Raw genomic sequence first — 14,691 nt, 5'->3', positions numbered from 1 at the left:
GCTTAATATTAGAACCACGTGTTTAAAGTTTCATTCATTATTCCAAGAAATAGTAATTAGAACAAAGCCCACTTTGGAAAATGATTTTAGAAGAGCCCATATTTAGTAAGGATACTGGTTTCCCCAAGAATCTAGTCTACTGATAGATGTCCTAGAGTGAAATGATGTTTGTGTACCAAAGATATGGACTTACCTAGAATTCAGAAAGTACTTTTATATCAGATGTTGAATTTTTCATCTTACAACTCTTTGTTATAATAATTCCGTCAATAAAAATCAATCAAATAATGATGCTGTTGAGAAAGAAAACCACTTTAACTGTCTCTCATCCAGGGAAGGGCCTGCCCTGGGGAAGGAAACTTTGGAGGAATGGGTAGCACAGTGGAAGAGCTCACATTAGGAATCTGAGTGGCTTTCAGAAGAGGAAGTGCCAATGAGGCAGGGGTTTGTTGAGCATCTTTCCGAGAACCCCTCATCCCCCACTGAGGCCTGCATGGAGAGGCTATTGCTGAGGATCTTGTCCTGTGGAAGTTGGAGGTTGGCCTTCATTTACTAAGGCAGAAGGAAAGAGCAGAGAGGTAGATGGGTGAGGCTGCAAGGTGGATGTCTCTCTGGACTGTTACACAGTTGTGTTCAAGTAGATGCCTCTGTCATTGCCTGACACTATAGAAATTTCAACTGATCATTTCCTGAAATTGTCAGTCATTCATGGTTTTCGTTTTACTCAGGGAAGACATTTTTATCATGGTGAAAATTTTAGCTGTGCTTTGAAGGAAAGGAGTAACCCCCCATAGCTACATCTCTTAAGCATTTACTGTGGGATGAGAGTTATATGTTCATTACCTCATCCAATATCTGAGTCACATTCCCATCCTCACAGATAATGAAAAGAGTTAGAGAGGTTAGAAAACTTGCTTAAATCACCCAGCTAATAGACTGACAGTGCCAGGGATGAACCACATCTGGCTCCAGTGTTCATCTCTTCATCCACTCTCTTTATAGTATTCCCCCAGAAAGATCAATCCAGGTAAAGAAAAAGGCGTCCTTGAGGGCATGGGGTGCTCATAATCAAGTACTGTGTTGAATGAATTGAATGAATCCAATAGTTTTGTTGAGATGGATATTTTAAGTTGGGCAATATTGACAGGGATCAGTCATCTGAACGTGGCCTGCAGGGTCTTGCATGGTCTGGCCATGCCTCTCATTGTCTATCCTCCAGCCAACCTGGCCTTTTTTCAGTTCTTCAATTGACCATGCTCCCCTGATCACAGGACCTTCTCTCAGTTCCTTGATGGATCATGTTTCCTTGATCACAGGACTTTTGCACATGTAGGTTCCTCTGCTGGATGTCTCTTTTCCACTTTCTCTTCTTACCTAGTTAACTCCTGCTCTCTGTTACATATTCCCTCAATCATCATTTTGTCACAGAAGATTTTCCTAATTGGCTCTGTCTCCTATGTTACTCTCTCACAGCATCAGAGATCTACCTGATCTTTAGTGTTCTTATCATAATTATAAATTTATATATGTGATGCTTTATTTAATGTGTATCTCTACCATTGGTCCCTATGGGCCATGCCAATATGGATAGTTTCTGATCTGGTTAATGGAGAAACGGATGAATTAGTGAGTAAATGGACAGTATTGAAGGCATAGGGCAGCTGGAAACTTTATAAATGATAGCAGTCAGGACACATTCTGGCACTTACATGGGAGATGCTGTGATGAAGACAGGGGTTGGTAGATTATTCCATTGTTAAATACGCTATGGAATGGATTAGAAGGGAACGTTTTCTGATGAGATGCACCTAGGTTCTAGTAGGAAAAGGGAGGGCCTGGGTTCCCAGCACATTTAACCTATGGTCACAGAATGAAAAGGAAGATTCAAATACAAGAGCTGAGGAGTTAATGAGCATAGGGGCAAGAGAGAAGAGGCAGAGATTTCAAGCCCAGAAAATGGGGAAGATGAGATGCCATCTGCTGCCTGGGGTATCCCGGATGACTGCAGATGATAAGCCCAGTCTGGGGTGTGAATGGCCAGGTGCCACCTACTGCTGGGTATGAATTGGCATGGTTTTGATTTTGGGAGCTACTGACACAGGTGGTAGGTGAAAGCGCCCTATGGAGAGGGATGGAAATACCTTAAAACCCCTTGCAAAATATAAGTTTCATAGGCTCTTTTTGAGAAAACAGAGTAGCTGAGTTATGGATCCAATGTCACATAGATAGTAAATGACAGAGCAAGAATCTAGGCACTCAACCAGAGACCACACACATTTTCCATCTGAAGGTTGATAGCTATAGGCTGTAGCACAAACAGGCTACAGTTTTAGCATTTCCTGTATCATTCATTCTATCAAAGGAGAGATTTTTTTACTGATTTTTTTTGGCAGAATGTGCTATATGTAAAATGTCATCTGCTGTCATTTTGAATTTCTATAATAGCACATGAATGCTTTTATGACCACAGTTTCTGAAATAAATCCTTTTTCTCTGCTCCAAATATAATCACAGATGTAGAAAGAGTAATAGAAACATTACTGCTACTACCAAAATCTTCCGAATGGCCAAACAATATTAGCTTTTGTTCTCTTTATGAATACTTCTCTACTATCTGTGTTTTTGCAGACATCCATCTCAGTTTCTGCCATTATCTACATTACATAGAGTGAGTAGAACCCTTGTGATTACCAGTCCTTAGTTTTTGCCTGTGAAAATCAATGGGATTTTTATAAAAACGAGATAATTTCTATGTAGCACTAAAACTAAAAGTCAAAGAATTATTTTAGATTGTAAGTACATGAAGTCTATGTGTACTAAAATTATAGTGAGCTCCTAAAAATATTGATGTGTTATACTATTTCTACTAATTTTCTCCAGTACACTCGATGGTGGAATGGGAAGATTAAAGCAAGCCATCTAACATATGAATAGTCTTTTTTAAAAAAGATTTGTTTATTTTAGAGACACAGAGAGAGAGAGCACATGAGTGAAGGAGGAGGGGTAAAGGGAGAGGGAGAGAGAGAATCTCAAGCAGATTTCCCGCTGAGCATGGAGCCCAGTGCGGGGCATGATCCCAGGACTCTGAGATCATGATCTGAGCTAAAATCAAGAGTCAGATGCTTAACCGACTGAGCCACCCAGGCACCCCTAAATTTGTGAATAGTCTTAAAAACACTTTGTATCTCTTGCCTCTGGAGATGTGTCACGAAAAAAGGTTGCTGTGGCCGATGTCGTAGAGGCTGCTGCCTATGCTCTCCTCTAGGATTTTGATGGATTCAAGATAAAAAGCTTCTGCACAGCCAAGGTAACAGTCAGAAAAACTAAGAGGCAGCCCACGGAATGGGAGAATATATTTGCAAATGACACTACAGATAAAAGACTGGTATCCAAGATCTACAAAGAACTTCTCAAACTCAATACACGAGAAACAAATAAACAAATCATAAAATGGGCAGAAGATATGAACAGACACTTTTCCAATGAAGACATACAAATGGCTAACAGACACATGAAAAAATGTTCAAAATCATTAGCCATCAGGGAAATTCAAATCAAAACCACACTGAGATACCACCTTACGCCAGTTAGAATGGCAAAGATAGACAAGGCAAGAAACAACAATTGTTGGAGAGGATGTGGAGAAAGGGGATCCCTCCTACATTGTTGGTGGGAATGCAAGTTGGTACAGCCACTCTGGAAAACAGTGTGGAGGTCCCTTAAAAAGTTAAAAATTGAACTACCCTATGACCCAGCCATTGCACTACTGGGTGTTTACCCCAAAGATACAGACGTAGTAAAGAGAAGGGCCATATGCACCCCAATGTTCATAGCTGCATTGTCCACAATAGCCAAATCATGGAAGGAGCCGAGATGCCCTTCAACAGATGACTGGATTAAGAAGCTGTGGTCCATATATACAATGGAATATTACTCAGCTATCAGAAAGAACGAATTCTCAACATTTGCTGCAACATGGACGGCACTGGAGGAGATAATGCTAAGTGAAATAAGTCAAGCAGAGAAAGACAATTATCATATGATTTCTCTCATCTATGGAACATAAGAACTAGGANCCTAATTGGCTCTGTCTCCTATGTTACTCTCTCACAGCATCAGAGATCTACCTGATCTTTAGTGTTCTTATCATAATTATAAATTTATATATGTGATGCTTTATTTAATGTGTATCTCTACCATTGGTCCCTATGGGCCATGCCAATATGGATAGTTTCTGATCTGGTTAATGGAGAAACGGATGAATTAGTGAGTAAATGGACAGTATTGAAGGCATAGGGCAGCTGGAAACTTTATAAATGATAGCAGTCAGGACACATTCTGGCACTTACATGGGAGATGCTGTGATGAAGACAGGGGTTGGTAGATTATTCCATTGTTAAATACGCTATGGAATGGATTAGAAGGGAACGTTTTCTGATGAGATGCACCTAGGTTCTAGTAGGAAAAGGGAGGGCCTGGGTTCCCAGCACATTTAACCTATGGTCACAGAATGAAAAGGAAGATTCAAATACAAGAGCTGAGGAGTTAATGAGCATAGGGGCAAGAGAGAAGAGGCAGAGATTTCAAGCCCAGAAAATGGGGAAGATGAGATGCCATCTGCTGCCTGGGGTATCCCGGATGACTGCAGATGATGAGCCCAGTCTGGGGTGTGAATGGCCAGGTGCCACCTACTGCTGGGTATGAATTGGCATGGTTTTGATTTTGGGAGCTACTGACACAGGTGGTAGGTGAAAGCGCCCTATGGAGAGGGATGGAAATACCTTAAAACCCCTTGCAAAATATAAGTTTCATAGGCTCTTTTTGAGAAAACAGAGTAGCTGAGTTATGGATCCAATGTCACATAGATAGTAAATGACAGAGCAAGAATCTAGGCACTCAACCAGAGACCACACACATTTTCCATCTGAAGGTTGATAGCTATAGGCTGTAGCACAAACAGGCTACAGTTTTAGCATTTCCTGTATCATTCATTCTATCAAAGGAGAGATTTTTTTACTGATTTTTTTTGGCAGAATGTGCTATATGTAAAATGTCATCTGCTGTCATTTTGAATTTCTATAATAGCACATGAATGCTTTTATGACCACAGTTTCTGAAATAAATCCTTTTTCTCTGCTCCAAATATAATCACAGATGTAGAAAGAGTAATAGAAACATTACTGCTACTACCAAAATCTTCCGAATGGCCAAACAATATTAGCTTTTGTTCTCTTTATGAATACTTCTCTACTATCTGTGTTTTTGCAGACATCCATCTCAGTTTCTGCCATTATCTACATTACATAGAGTGAGTAGAACCCTTGTGATTACCAGTCCTTAGTTTTTGCCTGTGAAAATCAATGGGATTTTTATAAAAACGAGATAATTTCTATGTAGCACTAAAACTAAAAGTCAAAGAATTATTTTAGATTGTAAGTACATGAAGTCTATGTGTACTAAAATTATAGTGAGCTCCTAAAAATATTGATGTGTTATACTATTTCTACTAATTTTCTCCAGTACACTCGATGGTGGAATGGGAAGATTAAAGCAAGCCATCTAACATATGAATAGTCTTTTTTAAAAAAGATTTGTTTATTTTAGAGACACAGAGAGAGAGAGCACATGAGTGAAGGAGGAGGGGTAAAGGGAGAGGGAGAGAGAGAATCTCAAGCAGATTTCCCGCTGAGCATGGAGCCCAGTGCGGGGCATGATCCCAGGACTCTGAGATCATGATCTGAGCTAAAATCAAGAGTCAGATGCTTAACCGACTGAGCCACCCAGGCACCCCTAAATTTGTGAATAGTCTTAAAAACACTTTGTATCTCTTGCCTCTGGAGATGTGTCACGAAAAAAGGTTGCTGTGGCCGATGTCGTAGAGGCTGCTGCCTATGCTCTCCTCTAGGATTTTGATGGATTCAAGATAAAAAGCTTCTGCACAGCCAAGGTAACAGTCAGAAAAACTAAGAGGCAGCCCACGGAATGGGAGAATATATTTGCAAATGACACTACAGATAAAAGACTGGTATCCAAGATCTACAAAGAACTTCTCAAACTCAATACACGAGAAACAAATAAACAAATCATAAAATGGGCAGAAGATATGAACAGACACTTTTCCAATGAAGACATACAAATGGCTAACAGACACATGAAAAAATGTTCAAAATCATTAGCCATCAGGGAAATTCAAATCAAAACCACACTGAGATACCACCTTACGCCAGTTAGAATGGCAAAGATAGACAAGGCAAGAAACAACAATTGTTGGAGAGGATGTGGAGAAAGGGGATCCCTCCTACATTGTTGGTGGGAATGCAAGTTGGTACAGCCACTCTGGAAAACAGTGTGGAGGTCCCTTAAAAAGTTAAAAATTGAACTACCCTATGACCCAGCCATTGCACTACTGGGTGTTTACCCCAAAGATACAGACGTAGTAAAGAGAAGGGCCATATGCACCCCAATGTTCATAGCTGCATTGTCCACAATAGCCAAATCATGGAAGGAGCCGAGATGCCCTTCAACAGATGACTGGATTAAGAAGCTGTGGTCCATATATACAATGGAATATTACTCAGCTATCAGAAAGAACGAATTCTCAACATTTGCTGCAACATGGACGGCACTGGAGGAGATAATGCTAAGTGAAATAAGTCAAGCAGAGAAAGACAATTATCATATGATTTCTCTCATCTATGGAACATAAGAACTAGGAAGATCGGTAGGAGAAGAAAGGGATAAAGAAGGGGGGTAATCAGAAGGGGGAATGAAGCATGAAAGACTATTGGACTCTGAGAAACAAACTGAGGGCTTCAGAGGGGAGGGGGTTGGGGGAATGGGATAGACTGGTGTTGGGTAATAAGGAGGGGGCGTATTGCATGGTGCACTGGGTGTTATATGCAAGTAATGAATCATGGAACACTACATAAAAAACTAAGGATATGTATGGTGACTAACATAACATAATAAAATATTATTATTAAAAAAAAGAAAGAAAGAAATGCTACCCAGAATCTTAAAACAACTTGGTGCAGATAGTCTGACTAGTGGGGGAGACTGGCTGAAGCTCTGCCCACACAACCAGAGAGGAGGAGGATGATGAAGTTCCATTTCTTGTGCAGAATTTTGATGAGGCTTCTAAGAATGAAGTAAACCAATGAATTGAGCCAACCTCTGAAGAAGATAAAACTTGAAGAAATTACTGGGAGTTGCTATTTTGTATTATATTAGGACTGCTTTTCAAGATTTTGTTCATGGATCTGACAAAATCTAGATCTCTAATACTTTTAAGGCCAAGTCCCTTGGACATGCAGCTCTTTTCAGTGTTTGCTTAGACATAATTCATTCTTTGCTGCTAATTAAGCTAAAGCAGCCTGGGAATAAAGTTCGAAACAAGGTTAATAAAGTTCTTTGCCTCATATACAGTTTTATTTTTTTTATTTCATTGACACTGATTTGTACAAGAAAGCAAAGTTGTTTATGGAAAGCTAATCATGGCATGTAATAAGTCTGGTAATCTCTGATGAAATTTGATTAAAGACTAAATGATTTTAAATGGCAGTATAATGTAAAAAAAATTAGATAATGAAAGATACGAATCAAATGTAACAGAAGAGTATTGAAGAAAGGGACGTATTTATGATAGTGTGGTCAAGAAAGACCTTTCCGAAAACCCAGAAGCATATGGTCTTCTATACCTGGTAGGAGTTTGGCTTTTATTCTTAGTACTTATTAGAAACCTTTGTCGAACTTTAACTTTGCGAGTGGTGGTCTCTGCTCTAGGTTTTCCCAAGGTCATTTTGGCTCTGCCATGAAGAATTCTGTTTTGGAGGGAGCAAGAGAAGCATGAGTCCTGTCATCCTGTTTAGGAAGCATTGTTCAGTAGTCTACGTGAGTGCTCATGGCAGTTTGGACTGGGGTGGTAGCAGTTGTATGAATTTTTCATTACTGGGTAACAAATTGCTGTGAAATTTAGCAGCTGAAGACAACATTTATTTTCTCACCATTTCTGAGGGCCACGAACCCAGGAGCAGCTTCGCTGGGTGGTTCTGGCTCAGGGTATGTTACGAGGTTTCAGCGAAGCTGTCAGCCCGGGCTGCATCTGAAGCCCTGACCCAGGGCGGAGGGCGGATGCTCACATGGCTGGCAGGTAGCCTCTGGAGTTTGGCCGGAGCTGGGCCTCTCATCCTCCAGGCTGCTCTTCTCTCTCTGGCCTTTTCAGCAGAATAGCCTGGACTATTTTACATGGCTCAGGCAAGGATTTCTTAGCTACACCATTAAAACCACAATATATAAAAGAAAAAAATTAATTGACTTCCATCCAAGCTTACAACTTCTGTTCTATGGAAGACATGAAGAGAATGAAAAGACAAGCTTCAGACTAGGAGAAAATATTTGCAAATATGATGAAGAATGTGTATCCACAACTCCATCATAAGAAAGCAAACAACCCAATCGAATAATGGGCCAAATTTTGAACAGGTACATCATTAAAGAAGATACACAGATGGCAAATAAGTACATGAAAAATGTTCAACACTATTAGTCATTAGGGAAGTGCAACTTAAAGCTATACTGAGCTATTACTATATACTTACCAGAATGGCTAATTTAAAAAAACCCCAAAAACCTGACCTGACAACAGGAGCACCTGGCTGGCTCAGTTGGTAGACCATGTGACTCTTGATCTCACGGTCATGAGTTCAAGTCCTACCTTTCCTTTTTTGAGGGAAAAAAATCTAAAATAAATAAGTGAATAAGTGAATAAATGAATAAATAAATAAATAAATAAATCTGACAACACCAAATGACTGGTGAGGATTTAGAAGCAACTAGAACTCATACATTTCTGGTGAGAAAGCACTGGAAAATATTTTGGTTTGATAGTTTTTGAAAAACTTAAGCATACACTTATCGTACTATCCAGTAATCTCACTCCGATGAATTCCTTAAAAAAGAAATTAAAAATTATGTTCGCGAAGATTTGTTTGCAAATATTGCACTTACTTGGACCTCTAGGTACAATCTTGAATAAGAATGGTGAGAGTTGACATTCTTGCCCTTTTTTTTCTTTTCTTTTTGTATCCTTGATTTAATACTGCCTTGTCTTGGTTAATACCTTGTAATAATTTTTAATACCTTGTAGGAAATTTTCTTGTCTTTTTATCAAAATCCATGGCTCCTTTTGGTCCTATTTATATTAATTATGCTAATTTTATACTTAATTTGTGAAATTTACCTAAAATATTTGGAGGAATTTGATTGGAATTACATAAATTAGTTTAGGAAGAATGGCATCTATGTAATATTGAGAATTCCAATCCATGAACTTGGAGTATCTCTCTGGTAATTTTAGGCTTCTTTAATGACTCTAACAAAATTGTATACTTTTCCCTGCATAGATCTTTCATATCTTTTGTCATATTATTCCTGGATATTTGTTTCTCTGTCATTGTGCTAGTGTGTTCCCTTCTCCTCCTCCTTCTTTGTCTCTATCTTCTTCCTCTTTGTCTTTATCTTCTTCAGAAAGAAAAAAGAAAACAAATATTTTTGCTTTATTTTAAAAATTCAGTTATTAAGGGCACATTAAATAATTTGCTTATGCGACAATCTCTTCAACATGTATAGCAACATATTAACAAGATTGCCACATCTTTTATTTATTTTCTTTTTTTAATAGATATAATTGACATATACCATGTTATTACTTTCAGGTATAAAACATTATAATTTGATGTTTGTATATATTTTAAAATGATCACCACAACAAATCTAGTTGACATCCAGCCTTGTTTTTGGACTTAAAGGAGAAATATTCACATTAAGTAGAAAGTTAACTGTAGCTTTTTATAGATGCGTCTTACCAGGTTAAGGAAACGCATCCCTGTTTATACTTTTCTGAAAAGAATAGATGTTGAATTTTATCAGATCCTTTTCATACATATCGTATGACTTTCTTTCTTTAATATGCTGATTCGCTGAACAACACTGGTTGACTTTTAAATGTTGAACCAGCCTTGTATTTCTGGCATAATGGACCTTATGTATTATCCTGTTTATCTATGTCTAGATTTTATTTGTTTACATTTTCTTTGGGGTGTGTGTGTGTGTGTGTGTGTGTGTGTGTCTATTTTCATGGGGGATATTGTTCTGTATTTTCCTTTTCTTTTAATGTCTTTGGCTTTGGTCTCAGAGTACTCTTGGCTTTATAAAATGAGTTGGGAAGTGTTCTCTTCTATTTTCTGATAAAGTTTGTGCAGAATTGATATTTATTCCTTAAATGTTTGGTAGAATTTGTTATTGAAATGATCTGGGCCTGATTTTTCTTTTTTTGGTAGTACTGTGTTTTGATAAGGGTTTGGGGCTTTAGAATTAAATAACTCCAGATTTACATCTGAGTGTTAATTTGTCCTTGTGAGACCTTGGGCAAGTTACTCAATCTCTTAAGTAAACTGAGCCTCAGTTTTCTCATTTATAAAATGGGTGGCTGTGAAGATTGAATAATGATAAGTATCACTTGTTCAGCCTGTATTATCCTGCATTTACATATGTTAACGTACTCAGATTTTGTTATTGTACCCAACTATTTACTACTATTTATGCTGTTATAATCCTTATTTTAGAGGTAAGAAAACTACTGCAAAGGGAGATTAAATAATTTACCCAGAGTTATGCTGGCAGCACATGATGGAGCCAGGATTGGAATTGTGGCTGCTTCTGGTGTTCTTGCTTTTAAGTGCTAAACTGCACTAACCATAGTAATACCTGTCCTTCAGGACTGCTAGCAGTATTCAATTAGGCAATTCATGTAAGCAGCTCAATTTGTGTTATTTCAAAGTTGTTGTTTAGTAAATGGGTGTTATTATTAATAATGTGAATTACTATTAGTTTGAAGTCTAACTACTTTGGAATATTTTCAGCCTGAAAGACATATTGGTATAGATACATTATCAAATACCTCTATTAAAATTCACTGCAGGGGCGCCTGGCTGGCTCAGCCCGTTAAGCATTTGCCTTCAGCTCAGGTCATGATCCCAGGGTCCTGGGATAGAGTCCCACATCAGGTCAGGGGGGAGCCTGCTTCTCCCTCTCTCTCTACAGCTCCCCCTGCTTGTGCTCTCTCACTCTTTTCTGTCAAATGAATAAATAAAATCTTTTAAAAAAATAAGTAAAGGTCACTGCGATGAGATATCATAAACATTTGGTGCACTTCACAGAGTGATATTGTGAACACCAAATCTTATTAGGAATAGCACCTTGAATTCTTGCCCTGGTTCAGCACTGTCTTTTTGTGTCATCCTAGTAATTAAATCTCTCGAAGTATTAGAAGCTCTGAAGAATGTCTGTTTCCAACACTTTGACCTAAGTTGTTGAGTGATTTAAAAAAGGGAAGTATCTAAAGGTGCTTTGAAAATACAGCTAGTGCTCATCTTGAATATAAATATTTGATGTTCTAAGTTAAAAATCAAAATCTTTTGTTAAGATATAAATATTTTGAGATGATTCTGAATATCATTATTTACTGTGACAATACAGTTAGACACCATTTAATATCAGATTTTCAGGTTTCTGTGGTGGTTATTCAGGCTTATTTTAGTTGTTTTTTTTTTTTTTCCTGTCCAGATGAGGTGATGCCTGGCATATGTCAAAATATCAGATTCATTTTATTTATTTGAAAATTATAAACCTAAAAAGTGGAATCATAAGTTCAAGAAGCACTTTGCCCTACTTCTCAGTCAGCAAGACTTACTTTAGTGTTTTGGTGATGAATCTCATTATTTCAAAATATATAATATAATGGCCTATTGTATGTAGGTGATTAATCAAGACCGCGAGTGGTATGGAAGATTGGTACATGGTGCATTTTGACAGAAGGTTAAAATAAAGCTTTCTATTGTGATCTTTAATAGTTATTGTGCAGAATTCAAAAGCTAAGGAACCACAATAATAATAACATCGCATTTTTTTGTGTGTGTGAATTATAGCTGACTTTGGACTGGCAAAGCAAAAACAAGAAAACAGTAAACTCACGTCTGTTGTTGGAACAATCCTGTATTCCTGGTAAGGACAGTTATTTTATGGTTTGCAAACATCATACCTAACTGACTGGGGCTTTAGTTTCATGTCTGGGCTTGCAAAGGAAAGATGATTTTAGGAAAAGGAGCTTATGTAATGTTTTCCTCAATTACCCAGATAATACACAAGTACACATCATTATGTGTGTTTGAAATAACAACAAAAAATTGTCTTTCCTCTAAGGTAACTCTGCCCCTCATAGAGGCTAGTTGTATTACTTATAAATTGAAATGATCCTTGGCACATAGTAGGTGTGCAATTGTTGAAGAATCTGTGAATGAACTAGCAGACTCGCTACTCACCATGACACTTGGAATATTTTATTGTACCTCTTCGAAAAATGACTGTTTTTCTCTGTCCGCCTATAAACATTCAAGGGCAGGAGAAAGGTTTTTGTGTGCTAATACGTAACCTGGCACCTGGCAGGTAATAGGTGCTGGATACGTTTTGTTGAGTGAATGAATAAACGATGACATATATACTTAGACATATGTTTATTAAGTCGGTCGCTTCTTGGGTAGATGGGTGTTTATATTTTGATGAACTGAAACACTTGTAACTTATTTAACATGCTTTGAGGGCTCCTTTACAATCCACTAATTATAGGCAGTGAGAATCTTCTTTTGCTGATCACATATCATTTGTCTGAATCTTTTCAAATTAGCAAGCAGATAGAGTCGTCAGTAGACATAACAGATTCAGGGACATATTCTCAAATCTTATTCAGCAGGTCAAGCCATCTAGACACTTCCATCTTCTTTTTTAATCTACTGTGTTGTTGTGCAGTTGATTCCTGGGGATAGGATTCAGAATAAATCTTCTCAAGGGAGGGTGGAAATTCTCTGTTAAGTAACAGTCTCTTTTAAAAATGCCTTTCCTGCAAGAATGTTCAGAATAGTGTCAAGGCTCCCACCAGGATTCTGACATTGTTGGCTAGTTATTCTCTCAAGTTTTAATTTTTCCAAATTTAAGATGTTCCCTAATAAATTGAGTGACACATCCAGTTCCTTTTGAATTTTCTGCATCCTCATTTTTTGAGTTTGTGAATTGGACAAAAATAAAGCAGATATATTTCATGGTCCCTCCCTGCTCTGAGTCTCATACCTCCTGCCTTTTCTTGAATTGTCTTTTTAGCCATCCCCAAAGTGTTTCCCACCAAATTCTATAATCTTTGTATAATCCCAAGCTTCTCTGAGCGTATTAATGTGGACATAGGATGCCTGTCCCTGCCCTCCAGGGTCCCAGAGCGTTTGATGAGTCTGATGTCCCCATGTCCTTTACTCTTTCTTTTGCCTTTGCTTCCTCAGATATTACCTTATTTAATGGAAGAAAGTTCTCTTTATCAACTCTTGTAGGAAGTGCCTCAGAGCATTCTTTATTCTATATCTCAGCTGCTAGAGAAATGGTTTGCAGACACTGGACTGATTGTGCTAGAACAGAAGGTCAATAAAAGCTCCTTTTCTTCCTCTGATTTGATTCATTATGAGGCAGGTCATTGTAATCCTTCTCATGGAAAATATTCTCCAAATATGGTCTTTGGTTCCGGTTTTTATCTGTATGTCTTACTTGAATTCCAGTCCAAGACTGCACACTGTCTTCAACTGCACTTTCAGAGCAGATTTTAGAGGTTGAAGCTCTGAGAAACATTTTAGGTATGTTCTTCATGGAACACTTATTTGGGATTTCTGGATAATAAGCAAGTATGAGCTAATATGAATGGAAAACTTTGACTAATCCTGGAATGGGAATTCTCTGAGACTTTATTGCTTAGTGTAATCCCATTCACATTATGCCATTAGATAATTTAAAGGAAAGCTGGGGAAGTTTCCATTGGATGGATCAAAATAAACCCATAGGTAAACTTGGACAAGCAGAGACAAAGTGAAGCACACCCAACTATTGACTGTACCTCTTGCATTCTTAAAAATGCTGTAATAAACTCAGAACTCTTAAATGGCTTAGAACACTTCAGTAGCTTACAGTTGCTCATTATTTAAAGACCAAGTCCTCAGTGTGGCTACAAGCCCACAAACCTGCATGCTAAGTCATTGTCTTTACTTTAGCTCTGACCTCACTCTATTGATTTCTGGCTGTGGCATCTGTGTTCCCACTGACTACAGGGCTTTGGCACACGCTGCTCCCTCTGCCTGAAATACTCTTTTCCCCACTGGCCTCCTGGTTAACTCTTTCTCATCTTCCACCAGAGGCTCTGCTGGAGTGTTGTCTCCTCAGGGGAAACCACCTAGACAATGCATGTTTTCCCTGGTCTACATACTCCATGCACTTTTCCTTCTCACTTATTTTGTGATATGGCTGGATGATTTTGTTCACCACCATCCCCACCCCAGAGTCTGATATTTTATAGGATCACAAGAAGTATTTACTATATGAATGATCTAATACTTGCATGGTTATGAACAGTACCTGACACAATAGGCTATGAAGAAAACTGCTTCTTTCGACTGTAACAAAATTTTAATCTTCTATCACTCTCCCCCTTTGCTGTTCCTTCAGATCTTCAGAATGCATGGTTTCTCTTTCTCCAGCTAGCTACAGAGTTTACTTCCTTACTTCCTTCTGGTATCTGCTTTAATGTCACTTCTGGAGGGAGGTTTT

At 38.2% G+C, this 14,691-nt stretch overlaps 1 protein-coding gene across 8 annotated transcripts in view; it reads left to right on the top strand.

The window, feature by feature from the left end:
* NEK10 (NIMA related kinase 10) overlaps positions 1–14,691 on the top strand; it is a 235,895-nt gene that overhangs the window by 85,666 nt on the left and 135,538 nt on the right. For all 8 annotated transcript variants that reach the window (XR_004626025.1, XR_004626022.1, XR_004626024.1 and 5 more), the window contains one exon: positions 11,985–12,060. Coding sequence is in view for 4 of the 8 variants with exons in the window: in XM_019796374.2 (XP_019651933.1) it covers positions 11,985–12,060 (76 nt within the window). In the remaining 4 variants the exon portion in view is untranslated. The remainder of the gene's footprint in view (positions 1–11,984; positions 12,061–14,691) is intronic.

The sequence above is a fragment of the Ailuropoda melanoleuca genome, chromosome 6 (genome assembly GCF_002007445.2).
Source record: "Ailuropoda melanoleuca isolate Jingjing chromosome 6, ASM200744v2, whole genome shotgun sequence".
Lineage (NCBI taxonomy): Eukaryota > Metazoa > Chordata > Mammalia > Carnivora > Ursidae > Ailuropoda > Ailuropoda melanoleuca.
Note: the sequence above shows the minus strand (reverse complement) of the source record. Positions and strands in the feature narration are given on the sequence as shown.